Genomic DNA, 20,396 nt, shown 5'->3' on the forward strand with positions numbered 1-20,396 from the left:
GTTCCCGCCGCTGCGCCCCCTTCGCTGCCGCCTTCCCCGCGCGCCGTGTCTGTCTCCCGCCCGGTGCTGCTGCCGCCGCCGCCTTCCCCGCGCGCCGTCTCTGCCTCCCGCCCGCTGCTGCTGCTGCCGCCGCCGCCGCCTTCCCCGCGCGCCGTGTCTGCCTCCCGCCCGCTGCTGCTGCCGCCGCCGCCTTCCCCGCGCGCCGTGTCTGCCTCCCGCCCGCTGCCGCCGCCGCCGCCTTCCCCGCGCGCCGTGTCTGTCTACCGCCCGCCGCCCCGCTCTCTGGATGCGCAGATGGATCCGGTAGGAGTCACTGCCGCCCCCGAGACCGGCCCGAGCCCCGCGTGGCAGAACAAGGTGAGGGGCTCGCTCCCCCGGGTGGCGACGGTCCTGTTCTGAGTCCCCTTCCCCGCGGGAAGCGCTGCCCCAGGGGTTTCTGCTGCGTGCGAGGGGAGAGTCCGGTTCCGCAGGGACGGGAGGAGCCGCTGATGAGTCACCGTAGGCGGCGGCTCCGGGCTCCGCTTCCCCCTCGTAACTAGCGCCGCCGGACTTGACGAACCGCCCCACGCCCAGGGCTGACCCGGGCCCTGCGGGAAGGACGGTGGGGGGGGCGGCCTCCCTCATCGCCTCCTCCTAGGGCTCGCGGATGGCAGCAGAGACTGGTCCGGGCCCCAGGCAGTTCCTAGGGCTGGTGTTTCCAGTGTTACTCCCTGAGCTGCGCCAAAGCTGCTCTTTCTCTCTAGGGACGAGTGAGGTTTTAGGTTTATAGACTTTAGAGCCAGACGGGACTATCATGATCATTTAGTCTGACGTCCTGCAAATTGCAGGCCACAACCTAACCCACTCCTCTAATACACCCATAACCTCTGGCTGAGTCACTGAAGTCCTCAGATCTTCATTTAAAGACTTAAAGTTATAGAGAATCCACCATATATTCTAGTTCAGACCAGTAAGTGATCTGTGCCCCACTTTAATGAGAGAGGTAAAAAAAATCTCCAGGGTTTCTGTCAATCTGACCTGAGGAAAATTCCTTCCTGATCCCAAATATGGTGAGCTGTTAGACCCTGAGTATGTAAGCAAGACCCACCAGACAGATGTGGGAAAGAATTTTCTGTAGTATGTGAAGCCCTCCCTTTCTGTAGCCATTGGAGATATTTGTTGATAGCGGTCATGGGTAGGCCACATAGCATTCCAGGCAATGTCGTCATACTATCTCTTTAATAAATTTATCAAGTTTAGGCTTGAAACAGGTGAGGGGGTTTTTTTTGCCCCCACTGCTCCCCTTGGATAACTGTTCCAGAACTTCACTCTTCTGATGGTTAGAAATTTTCATCTGACTTCTAGCGTAAACTTATAGATGGCTAGTTCATGTGTATTTGTTCTTATACCAACATTGGTCCTTTACTTAAATAACTCATCTCCCCCACTTGTGTTTACTCTTCTAATGTATTTATAGAGAGAAATCATATCTCCCCTGAGCTTTTGTTATGTTAAGCTAAATAAGACAATTTTTTTTTAAGACTCCTCTTGTATGGTAGTCTCCATTTCTCTGATCATTTTAGTAGCCCTTCTCGCCACCTGTCCCCTTTTAAATTAATGTTTCTTAAATGTGTGAGACCAAAACTGCACATAATATTCCAGATGAGGGCTTACCATTGCCTTGTATAATGGTAATAACACTTCCCTGTTCCCTGGCAATACCTCATCTGATGCATGTTAGGATTGCACTATCCTTTTTCATTGCCACATCACATTGATCACATTATACTGTGATTGACCAGTAAGTACATCCAGATCTTTCTGCTCCTTTGTTGCTTCCAACTGATACATCCATAGCTTATGTCAAAAAATTTTGTTGTTAGTCCTTAAGTGCATGACTTTGCACTATTAAATTTCATCTGACTTCTGTTTCTCCAGTTGTCAAGGTCATCCAGATTTATTGTATGATATTGTTCTGATACAGTGTTAAGGCAGATGCCCTAAAAAGTCCCCTTTCTCTCTCCCTGCCCTTAGCTAGGAAGGAAACACCACAACAAAGTTAAACAATAGGCTGTTGCTAGGGCTTGCCTTCAGTCTTTGCTGGGAGGAGCAGGGAGGGTATTATAGGTTGCATTTGTGAGTTTGTATCTGGGAAGCTCAGATCTGGACTACCGAGAACAAAGACCATCAAGACAGGTAGTGGAAGACACCATGGTCCTGAGGAAAGGTCTGAGAACCAGGCGCTTCTGTGTCCTAACTGTTGCAAGGCCTTGGGCAAGTCATTTTTCACTTCTCTTCTCACATCTAATGCACTAGGGTTCAAATTGGATTCATGTTTGCATGGTGCTTTGAATGTGGTATGTGCCATGTAAGTATTAAGCATGACCACATCTACCAATGGATCCATTTGGTACTTGAGTTAAAATTTGGCATGCCAATGGTAGAGTCCAATTTAGGTGAACATATGCTGTACCTCTCCATTACTGTGTATCTGCTCTGATGGGATTATTAAACTGTTCCCTCATAGAAGTGATGAAATTTAGCCTTGGGGTCCACTTTCAGGTGCAAGGAGAGAACTAGAACTTGTCTCAAACCTTCTGGCGTAGCCTAAAGAGGGACATCTAACTGCTACAGACATGTAGAAATCAGTTTTTGTCTGTGGCTTGAAACCTTTTCCAGAATGTAATTTGGGTACAATGTGTCCTAACCAGTCTTGACCTATTGTATTAAACTCTGAAAGATGGTGATCTACTCTGGCCTTTACTAACTTTGTGCTCACTGTAATGACATATGCTTGTAGATTAAAGAAGACTTAAGTATTCCTGCAGAAGGACATGTCAAGGCATATTCAGCTCTAACTCAGCAGACTATGTTCATGGCAATGAGAAATGCGCATAGATGAAATAAACATCTTTTAACATTTTCAGTGCTCAGATACTTTACTGTAAATTGCCTGAAGAAATTAAGAGTATACTCAAATCTTTTCAGCAAAAAAAGGGCTCAGAGTTGGTTTCCAAAACTGATGAGCAGACCTTTTTCTATTCCACTGCAGCCTGAAATCAATTTCAGTTCATTGCTGACACATTCCTGTTCAGCCTACTGCTTGCTGGCTAAAGTTCCTGTTGGAACCCTGACAGGTGGGTCAGTGCACTTAGACCTTGATTCTGGGCAAAACTCTATCTCCATTTAAGTCAGTGACAAAACTCACATTGGATCCAGAATTTAGACCTATGAAATCTTTTTTGGTTGCATCTCAGAGTTGTCTCCTTTAGTTTTGAAGGAATGTGTTGTATCTGTTACTGAAACAAACAAGTCTGCTCTCTAGTTTTCATTTTGTTTCAGTCTAAAAAAATATGTTGCTGAGAAATGTATAATACATTCTACTGGATTTAAAAAAAATAGATATTAACTTCAATGTGTTTTTCCTTAGAATAAGTTACTTTTTAAGATGAATTTTACTTTTAGTGCTTGGCACAATGTGGACCTGACTTGATCAAGATCTGTAGGTGCAGTGCTAAGGCAATACTATCTCTAATAAAACCTCTAGAGTGAGTTGGTGGCCGGTTTAAAAATTGTTCTCAGTGTTGGCGATATAGATGAAATACAGTTGTTGAAAATAACAGGTTTTTTTACTGGGACACGCTATCTTGGATGTAAAAGTGCCTGAAATTGCATCCACATGGGAAGACTTCAGTTGGACTACATTCAGGTGCAAAGTTTATCTTGCATGGCTGTATTCGCAGGATTTGATGCTTGAAGTCTATGAAGTATTTAAACTTGTGAGCTAATTTCTCCCTTCTTAGAGGTAGCCCAGCCCAGTGGACTTCATTACCAATCAATATGTAACTTTTAATTGTTACTGTTTCACTATAACCTTTCAAACTGTTTTAACTTGGAGACTTGGCTGAACCAATGCATTTTGCACATTTATAACTCAATATTCAAAGATATTTAACTTTTGTCATTCAAATGTTTGAACAGATGATTTTTCCAAATTTGGGGGTGAGGGGGGGAAATCCTAAGCTGAGAGAAAATATGGTAAACTTCAGCCCCGAAGTCTTGTTCACATAACTTTCTCAAAAGGTGGGGGGGTTTACAGAAATTCCCAGTTCTGATTGTCTGCTATTACCAGGTGGCTCTTACAACATACTGTGTTGTGAATATATTCTTTAACAATCCAGATCCTCTGAAGTATTGGCACTGCCCTCTTCCCTATTTACCTTACGGTGGTCACTTAAAGGAGTACTGCTGTACTTTAGTCTAACAGTATTTGAGAGTCTGTGAAAGAAAAAGAAATCAAGACTACATCAGTTTGCGCTGAACCTATTGGTAGTTTAACTGTACTAACAAAGAAAGTAGCCTGTATATCTAGTTGCCGTATTTCAACAGAATGTTTCTTTGCAGTGTCCGTGGGGAACCCCTAAACATGCAGCAATATCATGCTCTCTTGCTGATGTGATGAGTGAACAGTTGGCAAAAGAGCTGCAACTGGAAGAAGAAGTTGTTGCTTTTCCTGAGGTGGTTATGTAAGTTAATCACCTTTGAACTTAAATGTTGGATTAGTAAACTTGATGATTGCTGAGTCATCATAGGTCTTCCTACATGGTATCTTAAGTAAAGGTGTGTAGTTACCGTACCATAGTCAGTATTTTCCTCTCTGTCACCCTTTTCTTGGTCCATTTATGGTAGCTCCTCTAGAAATCTATTGTTAAAAACACCTATTCCAGTGGTTCTCCAGTATCTGAATCATGTGGCTCTCTTCATGAGATCCACTCATAATCTTGTTCTCTCCCAGTTCATACTACTTTCGTGGAGAGGGCTTTTTAGACCAGTAGCTCTCAACCAGAAGTACACAGAGATCTTCCAGGGTGTATCAACTCATCTAGATATTTGCCTAGTTTTGCAAAAAGCCATAGCAAAGTTAGTACAAACTAAAATTTCATATAGACAAAATGAGAGAATAATCTTTCAGTAATAGTGTGCTGTGGTGCTTTTGTATTTTTATGTCTGATTTTGTAAGCAAGCACTTCTAAGTGAGGTGAGACTTGGGGTATGTAAGACAAATCAGACACCTAAAAGGGATGCATTATCCCCCATTATTTTTAGTAAAAGTCAGACAGGTCATGGGCTTAGGTCATGGGCAAGAAACAAAAATTCACATATCTGTGACTTTTCCTTAAAATAAGCATGACAAAATCTTAACCTTAACCATAGTTAATTATTGAGAAGTTTTGCATTTAAATGCAGTTTCTCCAAGATTCTGTATTCAGTCTGGAATAAGTTAAGGGGATACAAGACTGTGTGTTTACTATGTTAACAGAACTTTTATTCCCTTTTTTTTTTTTTTTTTTTTTTTTTGTGCTTAGTGTTGCCGAAGGGCCGTTTATTACAGGAGAAAACACTGACACTTCCAGTGACCTAATGCTAGCCCAGATGCTGCAAATGGAGTTTGACAGGGAGTATGATGCACAGCTTAGACGTGAAGAAAAAAAGTTCAATGGTGATAGCAAAGGTACTACCATCAGACATGACAGTCTTGTTAGACAAACAAGTACATTTATTTTATGACAGCTGTTTGAGTTGAGTGAGCTGTGAGGTAGTGGTCAATGCATGTTAATTACAAACTTTCTAATTTTTGTTTCCCAAGTCTCCATATCCTTTGAAAATTACCGAAAGATGCATCCCTATGAGGATAGTGACAGCTCAGAAGATGAGGTTGACTGGCAGGATACCCGTCATGATCCCTATAGAGCAGGTATTGACTGAATTTACTGTGTGTACAAAATGTACTATATAGGCCAAGATTCTCAAAAATGAGAGCCTGAAATTAGAAATGAGACATTGGGTACTTGGCGCAGCTGAAAATCATGCTGTTTGTTTTTTTATTTGTTTGTTCTTTATTATTTAATGTAGGAGCTTAACTTTAGGCTCCTATTTTTAATATATTGGTCTCTGATTACATATGCCCTTTGTAAAGTTCTTATTTATTAAAAATTAGGTTGCCGGTGGGTGGGTGGGTGTGTTATCAAGGCAGTACATTGTAATGAAGACTTCAATGCTCAATATGCAGCATAGAACACATTGATTAGTCTTAATAGCTGGGTATTTGAGGTTACCTGTTTGGAGGACCTATGTGTCTGTCATCTATTCCTTCCTAGAGTATGTGCCAGACTGTAGCATAGGATGTATTATTTTAGAAGTCCACGAAGTGTGCAGAATGCTTCACAGAAGGGACTCTTGTTTGCTTTTTACATTTTTAATTAATTTAATTGATTTGCCTATTGTAGGCATCATGGAATAGTTACAAATATATTACACCTATATATGTGAATACATAAACTTTGACTTGTACTATTCACTATCGGTAGATAAACCCACCACTACTCCAAAAAAGGGCTTTATAGGAAAAGGAAAAGAAATTACCACCAAACATGATGAGGTTGTATGTGGAAGAAAGAATACTGCTCGAATGGAAAATGTAAGGTCCATCTTGTGTGTGCAAGCATAATATGTATAAATGCCTTAAGTCAATCAATATTTGGAGGATTTTAGAGAAATGTATGTTTGTGTGCTGCAGAATGTTATTCTAACTATCCTTTAAATGAAGACTGTGAAACATTTGGATTAATTTTTTGATAGAGGTAAGTATTGGTGGAAAACTGAACTTTTTTTTATTTCTAAACTATTGTTCAAGTAATACTGTATGTAAGTGATACAAAAATGTTTATGTACAGAAATTACTTTAGCACAAATATACCAGCAAGTTCAGTAATAAGAGGGGGAAAATCATCAAGCTTACACTGGTAAACATGCCAGTCATGTAATCCAAATTATTTAAAAAACAGAACCAAAAAAACTGTACCTGAGTCAGGGAAACTGGGTCTTAATCACTTAAATTATAAGCCAGCATTCTACACTGTCTATCCACAGCAATAAATATTTGCATATTAACATAGCTGTATCAGAAAATATTGGAAAGAAAGAGATGCACGCCAGTACTATCTTTATAGAATAAATGATGTGTAATCTACTTACAGAGTGAGTGAGAGCAATTGCTTAGCTTTTGATTTAAAATTATATTCGAACATTTTGTTAGCACTCTGTAAAACATGCTTGGTGGAATGCTGTCATAGAAGCCATTAACTGAAGCAGCCACTCTTCCAGTTCTGAAGTGAAGCATTGTAAAAGATCGTTCTTGAATATTGGAATCAAAATCTTGTTCATTTGCTGTATCTTTTTGTCTGTCTCAAGTAGTAGTATTGTTTTTTAAATACTTTGTCTGTTTTGTAGTTTGGACCTGATTTCCAGGTTGGAGATGGAATTGGAATGGATTTAAAACTATCCAATCAAGTATTTAATGCCTTAAAGCAACATGCATACTCTGAGGAACGTCGAAGTGCCAGGCTCCATGAGAAGAAGGAACATTCTACCGCTGTATGTCTTGGTGCTAAGCCATTTTAAATCCCAAACCTTCCATACCAACTTGCATATCATTTTGATACATTTTAGAAAGAGTCATCCATTTTTACTAAACCAAATGAGCAATGTTTGACATGGGGATTACTGAATAAGGTTGTATTATATTAACTCCTAGAGTGGGAAACTCTTTGCCTTCATCTAAGCCATGTGTATTGTGCTCAGATACTGTGGTCACAGCTGACATATAAATGCATGCAATATTTTGATAGGCTTTCCAAAATAAGAGTAATCAAGTTATTACCAATTTGCTGGGGCTTTCTATATCTTTAATACCTTGGAGCTGATCATCTGCTTCACAACTATTTCTGGAATTTCCTTTAGAACTTAGTTATAGAAATCCTGAGAAAAGAAGGGATTAATCCTAGATACCTGGAGTATACTACTTTAAATTATCTTCATAATTTAGATAGAGCTTCAAGAAGATAGGTTGCTGTTTGAACTCCCTCAACTTGTCATCTAGAAAACCAATTGGTATTCCTGATTGGTTGAAACAGTTGATTTTTTGTGGGGTGGGGTAGGCAGAATTCTAGTGTGGTGGTCTTGATTTTTGACACTGAGTTATAGGAATTTAGAGAGAGGTTAAAAGAGCTGTCCATCTCAGTGTTGTCAGTCAGTAAAATGGGTATACTATCTAAACACCTCTGAGGTATTCAGGCTTCATGTTTGTAAAGCTCTTTGAGACTCAAAGATGAAATGTGCAATATGAAATGCTCTTCTCTGTGCATAACAGCAAAGATGTGGTCCTTGTCCCAAAGAGCTTACAATCTATAAAAAACAGTGTTAAGTAAAATAAGTCTCGGGATAAAAGAGGTGTTCTGCTAAAGTGTAGAAACAAGAACAACCTACTTATGCTTTTTCTCCTAGATTTTTCATGAGAACACATTTTGCCAGTTGATTCAAATCAGATAGAAAGGGTATTATCCTCTAAATAATCAGAACCACCACTTGGTTTAAATGAATTTAGATAAATCATTCACATGTTTACTTTTTCTCCCTTTCTCCTGTAGGTGAAAGCAGTGGATCCTAAAACACGTTTACTTTTGTACAAGATGATCAATGCTGGGATACTGGAGACCATTACTGGCTGCATTAGCACAGGAAAAGAATCTGTTGTTTTTCATGCTTATGGAGGAAAGTAAGTGTGTGATTGTCATGCTTTGGGGTGCAATCCAGACCAGAAAGGCGTTGTCACTACTTGCTCTGCAATCCTAGGGTGCTTTGCTGCTGTAGCTTCCAGCCTGGGAGTTCTCTCAGCGAGCATACAAGCATGCAGGTCACACCCTGGGTGTGTGTTGGTGCGCTAGACAGCCCTGGTTCAGCATCCTCTCTGCAGTCCCACTCTGGCTTTCACCAGCCTTGGTTACAACCAGCAAGGTGACCCCAACATGCTCCCAGTACTGAATTTTCCCAAAATTATGTTCACTGCAATGCCCAGCCCTCTCCTGGCAAGTTGAGAGAGATAGGGTTCATTTGTTCCCTTAAAGCAGTGGTTCTCAAACTTTTGTATTGGTGACCCTTTTCATAAAGTAAGCCTCTGAACGTGACTCCCTCTTACTAATTAAAAACACCTTTTTAATATATTTAACAGTATTGTAAATGCTGGAGGCAAAGCGGGGTTTGGGGTGGATACTGACAGCTCGCAATCCCCATGTAATAACCTTGAGTCACGACCCTTAGTTTGAGAACCCCTGCTTTAAAGAGACAAAAGCACATTGCAGCTTATTAGCTGGGATGAATACACCCTTCGCTCAAGCACGGCCCTGAATTGATCTATAGTAAAAATAAAACAAATTTATTAACAATAGGACATAGGCTGACTGATGCCACGGAAAGAAATAAAAATAGAAGTAGTTATAAGCAAATGAAAGTGGGTAAAAATGCATCTACAAATCTAAAATTTAGTATAACAAGGTGTACAGGCTTTGTTCAAGATGGTGTCTGTCACCAGTCTTCCTTCTTCCCAGCCCTGGCTGACTTTCCCTCAGTCAGGACCTTCCACAGAAGTATAAGACGCTGGTTTTGCTTAAGCAGGTCTCTCTCCTACATATTCAGTTTTTCCAGAGACTTCAATCCCTGCCCCTGCCCCCCCGCCACACACACACCTTGATTGAAGGACCCATCTTTCTCAACTTCCAACAGCTCTATTTCCTTGTCTGTCTAGTGATGGATGTGAAAGATGGCTTCTGTCTTTGCTTATATTTCTCAAAGTTCGATGACCTTGTTTCAAGCAGCAGAATGACTTCATGCTGTTCTTCTCTTCCCATCACCCTGCTGATTTCTATGTAAATACATCTTCCATTGTATTTAGTCACACCTGGCTTAATTTCATTCATTGGAGTCAGGTACATAGCTGCCTTCCCTCCTGTCTGGGTAAAACCTGTTTTTCCCTTTTGTTTGGACAAAGACTGTAAAGCATGATATCAATGTGTCCTTATACAGTGTTAATACATAGAGCCCTCTTTCCTAGACAGGGCATCTGCCCCCATATTTTCTTTCCCTTTTATATGGAAGAAACCTGTTTTTTGTCACTCTTGTCTGTTTACAGTCTTCAGGATATATCAGAGAATATCCATAATTTCACCTACAAAGTTGTTACACACATTTCACAGCAACATTAATGACCATTGTGGTGGAAGATTTCAAACGATATTATCACATCACCTTTTAAATAAATATGACAGCAGTATGTGAGGTGTAGTGAATGTCAGGTGTGACGAGTTGCTGACACAGAGTGGTGATCAGTTATTAACACTGGCCTTAATGGTGAGATGATATGAAAATGGGAAGAAGCAGCAGCAAAACACTTGAGCGGTCTGGGTTTTTGTATTCTGAGATTTTTGTGTATTTACAATATCATTGTCCCTGTTGAAGTAAGGGATATAAATAGCAGTTAAAAAAGTTAACCAGTTAAATGATGATCAGTTAACAGTTAACCAAGGTAGCTCTCAGGGGCCTCGCTGGGGTTAACGGTTAAGGTTGGTTAACTGGTAAGCCTAATGCTTACCAGTTACCTGTTTCACCTTGTACATCCCTAGTTGAAGTTTATATATAAAATGATTAATTGTAAAAAGTAAAAAAAGTACATTTGAAAAAAAATCCCTGCTATTTTCCTTCTCCAAAAATAGCCTAGAAAATTAACATAAAACTTTAAGTATAAACCTCCATAGGCTTGTACATGTGTCCTTGTTTTGGGCCCCCCTTCAGTGTTAGGCCTCATGCCCTTACCTGTCTTTTTCCTTTTCTTTCTTGCCATTATCCCACTCAGGCTGGGATCTGGGTGCAGTACTTGGTCTGTGTCAACCACTTATTTAACCCAGCAGGTCCAGCTAGACATCTGCATTTCTTCCCTTTGGGAGCAAGTGGAAGAGTGACCAAACAGTCTTCTTAAAACAATTGTTTTTATTTAGCAAGAGAAAGAAAGTGTTAGAGGATTTTAAAACTGACATCAGCAATTAGGTCTCTTACATAAAGTGCTACAATTTCTGATGGTGACATAGGCAGTCATAGGTTCTTACAGGTGCCTGAACTGTCCTTTAAGCCTGCCAGAGTTCTTTGTTCTCCTGCCAGTTTCATAGGCTGACTGGAGATAGAACCAGGAAAGCTAATCATTCTGGCATTGTCCCTTAACTCTTAAATGTTTGCTGATAAGTAGATACCTTGAGCTATCCTTCTCCTTCCTCCCTGTGTTCCAGAATAAACCAATACATTTATATAAGAAATATATTCATATAGTAAACATCCTCCCAATAACTAGGCATACAGTATTCATAAATTATTATAGATAGCTCCATAATTGTCATAAAATGTTACGTAAAAGTGGAGTTAAAATCTTAACCTGGGTTTCAACTCTATCCACTGTACAGACAAACGTTAACAGAGAGAAGAAAGTAAACTGTAAAAAAGGGGCTATTGGGTGATTGGACATACAGTGATTTCCATATTTCACCTTTTACAGAGGTTGCATTTAACCAAGTAATATTTAAACTGTATCAGTTCCATTTCATTATAGAAATGTATAATAAGCCTACTTGATAAACTTTTGGTCTTCATAATTAAAGTCCTTCACAAGATATTAATACTGGAATTGCTTTAAGAACCAAGTTTAGCCAGGTAACTCTGCAGTCTTTTCATGGTCTTAACTTCAACATTATATTCAGTGTTTTGTTTCTGCATGATCTTAGAACACCTTTTTTAGAAACAAACAAGGCCAGCTCCAGGACTTTTGCTGCCTCAAGCAGCAAAAAGAAAAGCGGAGGGGGGGGGTCGCGATCTGCGGGAGCTCTACCACCGCTTCAGTGGCAATTCGGTGGCTGGTCCTTCACTCTGAGAGGGAGTGAGGGACCCGCTGCCAAAGAGGCGAACGTGCCACCCCTCACCGTTGGCCAACCCAAGCAGCTACTGAAAACAAACAAACTTGATTGTGCTAGAGACCTAGATGTAGATTAAACATTTAATTTTTGTTTTATGTTTTTTTTCAATCATAAGAATGGATGATAAAGCTGTACCTCCAGAATGTGCCTTAAAGGTATTTAAAACTACCCTTAATGAATTCAAGAACCGTGACAAATATATTAAGGATGACTACAGGTTTAAAGATCGCTTCAGTAAACTGAATCCACGGAAGGTTATCCGTATGTGGGCAGAGAAAGAAATGCACAATCTAACAAGGTACAAAACCAGTATAATTGGTATTAGTGTCTGGCTTTTTTCCCCGTTTTTCAAGGAAGCTTTGCTAGATCACTGTAAAGTCCTACTTTGATGTGGGGGCCTTAATGCATATGTTTACTCCAACTCTCGCATCTTATTACATATAATTTTAATTCATACAGTTGAAATACTACAAATGTTCAGTCCTTCCTTATTCCCTATATGCTTTCAAGCTCAGGATTGTATAAATGAGCACATTTATTTTGTATATTAGGAAATCTTTCAAGTAAAAGTGTCCGTTGGTCATTTTTAAATTGTTGCCAGACCTGTATTGTAATCAAGTCTTTGAAGCCACTAGCGTTTACCTCTGAAAATTACTATCTAAAATGAAACCAAAAGGTTTGTAGCCTTCAAGGCATAATGTTTTTGGAATCCACTGTATGGCTTCCAATGCTTTTATGTATATTCTATGTGAATTACTATATTGATCCAGAATAAGCTTGAAAAAATGTTTCAGCACCAGAGAAGAACTAGCATGAATTTTTGACTTACTCTTGCAATAATATCTATCTTCTGATCTACAGAATGCAGAAAGCAGGAATCCCTTGTCCACAAGTGGTTATGCTTAAGAAACACATCCTGGTCATGTCTTTCATTGGCCAGGATCAAGTTCCAGCTCCTAAACTGAAGGAAGTAAAACTCAGTAGTGAAGACATGAAGAAGGCCTACTATCAAATTCTTCATGTAAGATGATGCTGATGTCTTTACCCAACATTCTGGTAACGATTCCTGAGAGAGTAGTATAGATGACAATTGTACCTATGTATGTATTCTTCACAATATATAAAACCTCTGGACCTCCATATCAGCAATGTTTTGCAATAGGTATGTTTTGGGGCATATGAAGAAATGAGGATAAACCAGAAATGATGCATGAGAGGAAAAATAAGACTTGGAATTAACTTGGATAGAAAACAAACTTAATGCTGAGTGGTGGCAAACTGGCGCTTGGTAGGAAACCACTATTCCAGGTCAAAGGTCCCAGGTTTTGGAAGAATTACTCCTAGGAGAATTCCGCGCCACTGTGTGTACGCAGAATTCATTTCCCCTGCAGATTCTTTGCTTCCCTGCCAAAAAAAAAAAAGACTTTCTGACCGGAAAGCAAAGGGAAGCCACGAGAGCGGTCATGTGCCCCTCCCTACCAGTGTAAGCATGTCATTTCACGTGCCCGGAGCAACTGGTGGAGAGGTAATCACCACAGGGGAGGGAGGCTAGGGACATTGAGGCTGGTGACTCCTACCCTGTGCTGGGCTCAGATGCTACTCCTGACTAGGCTGAGAGCAGGAGAAGATGGGACTTGTTCTTCCCCTACAAGGAGCCAGTGCTGGGTCAGACCCGTTCCCAGAAACCTCTCCTGGATGCATGAAGCTTTCCCCCCTCCCTGCCCTGCTCCTGCCCCCATTGCTTCTCAGTGCGGGGGAGGGGATCACTACAGGGAACGGTTCCCCCCCTGTAATCTGCCCAACCCCTGTGCATTTGGCACTCCCACTCTGCTGAGCCTCACCCCCTACATCCAGACCCTCCCCTCTGCACCCAGACAATCCTGCCGAGCCCCAACCACCTTCACCTGGACCCCCTGTTCAGAGTCCCATTGCCCCTGCACTCAGAACCCTCCAGCAAGCTCCTGTGCATCCAGATTGTATCACACAGAGCCCTCTCACCCCACAACTGGATCCCCCCCACACACTAAGCCCCTCCACACTTGGATATTGCCAGGTTGAGCCTGCCTGCCTATCCACACCATGCTGGAGCTTCCACATTTATTTATTGACAAATACAATTTGACAAATTTTAAAATATTGTGCGCAGAATTTTTAATTTTTTGGTGCAGAATTCCCTTAGGAATAAAGAATATTAGTGATCTAGTGAGTATCTCTGTTGAATTTGTCTGGTCCTATATGAATACTTGTATTATCATTTTTAATCTCTCTAATGTACGTTTGCTAAGTAACGTTTAAGTAGCTCTATTAACCAAACTGTCTTGTTTGGTTAATAAGTGAAAGTTATTCTGGTTTTAAAAAAACAAACAAAACATGGAGGACTTTACTCTAAAGCCCTTTAACTGTCTCAACCAGTCTGATATATACCCATCAGTGAGAGTGCTAGAGATTAAAATTATAGCCCTTGACCTGCAATTGTAAATACTTAATTGCTTATTCCCCACTTCAGCTGGATCAAATATTTTATCAGCTGTGTTTACGTACACTCAAATCACTCTTATGCAGTTAAACCCTGAAACTTGTGGAGCTACACATATGTCGTTTAAACTGAATTTAGTTGGTGCTGGGCACTGTTCAGTACATAAAGGAAGATGAGGTCCTTGCTCAAAGGAACTCAGTTGACATTCTGCAGATATAATACAGATGCATAAACTCAGAATGAACAATGTAAGATTGAATCTAGAGGTGTCTTTCTCCTACTTAGTGTTGAAGTATTTGGACTCTCACTGTTGAAGTTCAACTTTAATTCATTTTGTATAATTTCTAATGTCATGACTCTGGGTGAAAAGTCATCAGTGAGTGCTTATCTGTTCCACAGAGTGTGAGGTAAAAGAGTTGTCTAAACATGCCTATCTGTCTACTGCAGTTGGACTGGTTGACAGAGTTCAGATAAGTTCACAAGTCTTAATGTTTTTCTTTAGCATAACTGTTTTCCTTGAAATTCTGAACATTTAGTTTCTATTTAACAGGAATAAAAGATGTGAAGTCACAATTCCTCACATTAGCCAACTGCATGTAAACTTGAAATGTGACTACTAGTTGGATGGAAAAAATGCTTTGCTTTACCCTGGATGTACAAACAGTGCTGACTAATTACCACTCAAACATTTTTCTTCCCTCTCGCAGATGATGCAACAGTTATATAAAGAGTGCTCACTTGTTCATGCTGACCTGAGTGAGTACAACATGCTATGGCATGAGGAAAAGGTGAGCATATTCTTAAAGTAGAAAAAAAAGTGTATTTAATGTTGAGTTTCTGCATGCACTATGTGAACCAGTACCTTTCTCTGTTTACTTTAGGTCTGGTTAATTGATGTAAGTCAATCTGTGGAGCCAACCCATCCTCATGGACTTGAGTTTTTGTTCAGAGACTGCAGGAATGTTTCACAGGTAGGGGTTCTGCAGTTAGTGACCTCTGCTTGCTTTTTTTTTTTTTTCCCTGCAGTTAAACTTTGATGTAAAAGGCTTTTTCTGGGGACAGGGAACCGACTTTGATTTTATCAACTTCATATATTTAAAATTCAGTTTTGGAAATGATCACTTGTAAACGTTGAGTGATGTGTTTAGATACAGGAAGACCGTATTGGAGTAAGATTCAGCATTAGAGAGGAATAAAATGGTGCTTCTAGAATTGAAACCTGCTCTTGGATCATGTTGCTTGGTTGTCTTGGGGGGGTGGGGAAGGCAGAGGGGAGTCAAATTTAAGTGCTACTTCCATATCTGATTAGTAATTGTAGTTTGTGAAATGCACCACGTGTACTATTTTATAAACTCTGATTACAAAGACACTGTAATACATTCTTTCATTTTTAACAGTTCTTCCTGAAGGGAGGTGTATCAGAAGCACTTAATGAACGGGAGCTCTTCAATGCTGTCTCAAGTTTAAATATTGCAGCTGACAATGAAGCTGATTTCCTAGCTGAGGTAAGATTCTCTCTGGGGGTGATATCTAATACTAGTAAATTAAGGTCAGCTAGCTAGCGGCCAGCCACAATCCTATTTCCTCAACATTCTTAGTTGTTATATGACTAATCCTGTTAAGATAGCTGGTGAAACTATAGTAAACATAAATTTCCAGCTTTTTAAATTCCGATTTGTCTAGGCTGAAATAGCAATAGCAGAAGCTGATACAGACAAATTACACCAGTTATCTTAATTAAAACAACCTCAGTTATATGTAAGTCACAATGGTTCTTAAACCGCTGAATGAGTTTTTTTTTAATAAAAATACTAGTGAGGCCATGCAAGGACAAAGAAGCTGTTCAAAAAAAATGATATAACTTTTATTGCTTATTTTCAATCATTTTAAACGCAAAAGATTAGAACCTAAAAATAAAGCTTGTGCTACGATCCTCAAAAATTTAGGATCCTAAAATTAGACTTCTAAAGCCACATTTTACTTCCTGATTTATTTATGTATTTTATTTTAGCTGTAACTCTTTTTTTTTAAATGTGTCCTGATGTCATATCAATTACATTCTAAAAAATATCAGATGAAGTGGGAGACGTTTTAAGCAGGAAATGTCTTAAGCAGGGAGAGGGGATGTGTAGATAAATGTTTAATGTCTTCAAGCATTCTTGAGTTACTAGGTAAAAGGGCACTTAGTAGTAGTAAAGCATTGGAGAGTTGTCCTGATAGGCCCTAGCAGTGCAGACCCATGCTGGTCCCAGCCATAAAACTATGTATTTCTGTATTAATGTAGAAACATGTAGGGGGTGAGAAATTTAGTTCTGATCAGCTCCTGGACTGGGTGTGCTATCAGTATGCTCAGCCAAAGGAGGAGAGAAATAAGACACAACGTAACATTCTAGGGAACTGCTACCAGTGTTATTTCAGTTTTTCCCCCCTCTCAAATGCTGGTAAGTGTCCATGCTTCATTGAGGTGTAAGATGGTTTTGGCATTCTCCTACAAAATCCCTTGAATATTTTGTTTTATGATTTGCCATAATAGGGAAAGGTGCATTAATGTGTGAATGTTGTTACACAATATGATCTTTCAAAGACTAATTGGATAGCCCCTCTGTAAGCTTCAAACCATAACTTCCCAGCTGTTAGGGACAGCAGTGTGAAGCCCCACTATCTCCCTATTTACATTCCTTCTTTTCTCTTAATTTCTTTGTTTTCTCTTCTATGAGTATTGGAAAAAGTAGTGCCCCGCACTAGTTCTTTACAGGCTGCAGACCAGAATAGGACTGTACTATTTTAATCATGTAAAGACTTGAGTGTGACTTTATTTACTGCTCTGCTAGTACCATTGACATCAGGGGTGGGCTGGGCTGGGTTGTCCCATCATCATGAGGCTATTCTGGAACTTCCACCACCAGTCTTTGGGGTGGTTGAGATACAGCAGTGGTGTTTTAGGCTTGAGAAAATTAACACTTAAATGCTTTTAGGGGAATTCTGGACACAGTCTAGACTCCAGGGGACACCTCCCCGAAAAACCCTGTCCCTGAACCTGAAAGTATTGTATATACTTCTGTTCTATTAATTTGCTCAAGGTAGATGCTTCTTAAAATCTCCTAAACGTTGCATATCACACCCTTGATTAAAGCTGGTGTGGCTGAACCATTGCGAGAGTTAGATATTCAGGAAATGGATCATAATGTGTGAACTAGTTTACTCCTGTAAACTAGCTATTTTAACACAATATTTTGAAGCACTTGCTTACAGAACTAGTTTTTATAAAAACTTCAGAGTGGATTTATTTCTGTCTTACAGATTGAAGCTTTGGAAAAAACGAATGAAGATCATGTGCAGAAACATGGAAAGAAGTCACTATTTTCAAGCGATGGAGATCCACCAATAATATACGATGAATAGCACTGAATGCATAACTGCTTTAAAAGAAACAAGTTTGCTGCTTCTAACCATGTTAGTGCAGTGGTAAATGTCACCTTCCAAAGACGAGGGAATCTGTGGTTGACTTGGAATACCAAAAAGGAAAACACAATGAGTGTACCCTGGTGCTTGTGTTTTTTATATTGGCCTACAAGGCAGGCTCTTGGGATTTTAGAATGGCACTGTGAGAATAGAACGTCACCACATCTAATGTTCTGATGATTTAACCAACCTTTCAGTTACATTAGATTATTGTAGCTGAGTTAATCATATTTTGCATGATTTAGAGCTTAAATGTCTTCAATTTTTTTTAAATTGACGATTCCAGATTAGTAGTGGCTACAGTATAAATGGTACAGAAGAGCAGTAGTCCCTATCATCCTATCTGGTTTAAGATGCTATATCTGTTTATACACAATATAAGTGTAGCCCATTTTTCCACATTTAAAACAAACAAAAAAAATTAAATTATTACGGACAGCGTCACAAAAATCTGATTTCTTAATATAACCATCTTTCATGTGCTTTAAAATCACTTTTTTCCCCTTCACGTAAATGGAATATGGCTTAAGATGCCTGTCTAAATATAATTGCATGCAACATGGTGGGGAGCAAGCCTGAACTGTCCAGGGGGCTGAGTTGGCAACATGTCAGGGTCTCCTGCTGGCAGCACTCTATTTACATAAAATGGAGCACATAGCTGTCATCTTTATCTTTACTATAGAAATCCTTCAGAGTACTGCTTGAATCAAAATGGATCCTCTTCATTCAGTCTATATTGAAACTCTGGGTTGTACTTTGGACACTTCTGATTCAACTAAAGTCAAATTAGAAATCTTAACAGAACCAAAGCTGATTATCACAATTGATTTATTACACAATGGAACTGAGGCAAGAAATAAAGTTGAACATGTGTTGAGGTTTTTCTCCTACTGAAGTAGAAATTAGAACTTAAGAAAGCGCTTATGCGTTTTTCATTGACATTTTGACTAAAAAGTATTTAATCTTTCTGTTTCTTTTATATATAAAATATATACATTTTTAACCTGTCTAGACCTCACTAGAATTACAGTCTGTTAAAAGATTTATTTCTGTGAAACAGTGCATTTAGAAGATGAACTGATTGAATGGGGTGGTATGAATTGGAAAATCCTGAAGATTAAATTATTTTCTGTATATTTATTTTATTGCCCTTTGTAATGGTACGTGTTACCAGGCAAGATATATTGTTGCTGTGTGTGACATTCTCACAGTGTGCTGTGAAAGTGCTCTTCCTGTTGGAAAATGAATGGTGAAGTAAAAACTTGAGCTCTTGTGGCTGTATTCTTGTGTAGTATGTTGTTGAGACTGCAGTGACTTGAGTTAGTCCTAAAAGCCTTGTCAGCAACAGATCACTTGGAGCTAGTGTTCCAGATGGGACTAAACTGTGTCAGCATCATTACACAAAACATGACCGGGTGGCTAATACATCAACCACCAAGAAGCCTTGAATAATCTCACCTCTTAAACTTGGATTTTTCCAGCAGTTTAGTGACTATTGCCAGCTGCCTCTTCTTTCATAAGAACCAGAGCATTGATTACTCCTGAGGCAATTCTGCACCAAAAAATTAATTCTGCACACTATTTCAAATTCTGCATATTTTATCAAAATACCACAATATAATCACACCAATTTCAATTATTTTGGTAATTATATTTCAAAATAGCTGTCAGCAACTATGTCTACAATGATGCAAACACCAAAAAAGTTTCAGGAAATGTCTTTTGACAAATAGATTTCTTACTAAGCATATTAATACAGAACTTTGAGTAATTCATTTAAACTGCACTACAGAAAAAACAGTTACTCACCTCGTAACTGTTCTTTGAGATGTGGTGGTCATGTCCATTCCAATCAGGTGTGTGTGCGCGCATGTGCATGGTAGACAGAAGATTTTCCCACTGCACATCTGTCGGGTCAGTGTGGTTGCCCCGAGGAGTCACACCTTTATGACACTCAATATAGAGCCCTGCTGACCTGGCACCCCCTCAGTTCCTTCTTGCCAGCTACTCTGACAGAGGGGTAGGAGGGTGGTATTGGAATGGACATGAACAATACCTCTTGAACAGTTACGAGAAGGTGAGTAACCATTTTTCTCCTTCGAGTGCTTGTTCATGGCCATTCCAGTCAAGTGACTCACAAGCTCAACTTCAGGAGATGGGGTCTGAATCGTTCATTGATTGGAGCACTGCTTTTCCAAAGGTCACATTGTCTCTGGCCTGCTGGGTGATCGCATAGTGAGTGGTGAAAGAGTGAATGGAAGACCATGTCGCTGCTCTGCAGATTTCCTGGGTGGGAACCTGCGCCAGGAATGCTATTGAAGAGCCCTGAACCCTGGTGGAGTGTGCGGTGATCAGAGGGGCAGGCAACCCTGCCAGGTTGTAGCATTCATGAATGCATGACGTGATCCACGACTAAATCTGTTGAGAAGAGACAGGATGACCTTTCATTCTGTCTGCCATTGCCACAAATAACTGCACCGAGTTTCGGAAAAGTTTTGTTCTCTTGATGTAGAAGGCTAGCGCTCTATGGTCATCCAATGAGTGAAGTCTTTGTCCCTGCTACTCGAGTGCAGTTTAGGATAGAATACCAGGAGGAAGATGTCTTGGTTGATGGGAAACTGGGAGACAAC

At 40.0% G+C, this 20,396-nt stretch overlaps 1 protein-coding gene across 2 annotated transcripts; it reads left to right on the top strand.

Moving 5' to 3' along the window:
- The first annotated feature begins 204 nt into the window (after window positions 1-204).
- RIOK3 (RIO kinase 3) lies at window positions 205-19,039 on the top strand. Of its 2 annotated transcripts, none has more exons than XM_050942875.1 (13): window positions 205-357; window positions 4,384-4,505; window positions 5,346-5,491; window positions 5,627-5,734; window positions 6,348-6,457; window positions 7,270-7,413; window positions 8,466-8,593; window positions 11,944-12,126; window positions 12,690-12,849; window positions 15,012-15,092; window positions 15,186-15,275; window positions 15,702-15,809; window positions 17,605-19,039. In XM_050942875.1, the coding sequence occupies exons 1-13, from the start codon at window positions 295-297 to the stop codon at window positions 17,704-17,706; spliced, it is 1,545 nt and encodes a 514-aa protein (XP_050798832.1). In that variant the 5' UTR covers window positions 205-294; the 3' UTR covers window positions 17,707-19,039. The 2 variants fall into 2 exon arrangements, with proteins under 2 accessions (XP_050798832.1, XP_050798833.1); XM_050942876.1 differs by lacking the exon at window positions 205-357 and adding an exon at window positions 2,176-2,253.
- The last annotated feature ends 1,357 nt before the right edge of the window (window positions 19,040-20,396 follow it).

This window comes from Gopherus flavomarginatus, chromosome 2 (genome assembly GCF_025201925.1).
Source record: "Gopherus flavomarginatus isolate rGopFla2 chromosome 2, rGopFla2.mat.asm, whole genome shotgun sequence".
NCBI classification, from domain to species: domain Eukaryota; kingdom Metazoa; phylum Chordata; order Testudines; family Testudinidae; genus Gopherus; species Gopherus flavomarginatus.

Coding starts and splice junctions, on each gene's coding strand:
- RIOK3 (XM_050942875.1), top strand. CDS start 295: ATGGATCCGGTAGGAGTCACTGCCGCCCCCGAGACCGGCCCGAGCCCC. Junction 6,458..7,269: donor ATACTGCTCGAATGGAAAAT/GTAAGGTCCATC, acceptor TCTGTTTTGTAG/TTTGGACCTGATTTCCAGGT. Junction 15,276..15,701: donor ACTGCAGGAATGTTTCACAG/GTAGGGGTTCTG, acceptor CATTTTTAACAG/TTCTTCCTGAAGGGAGGTGT.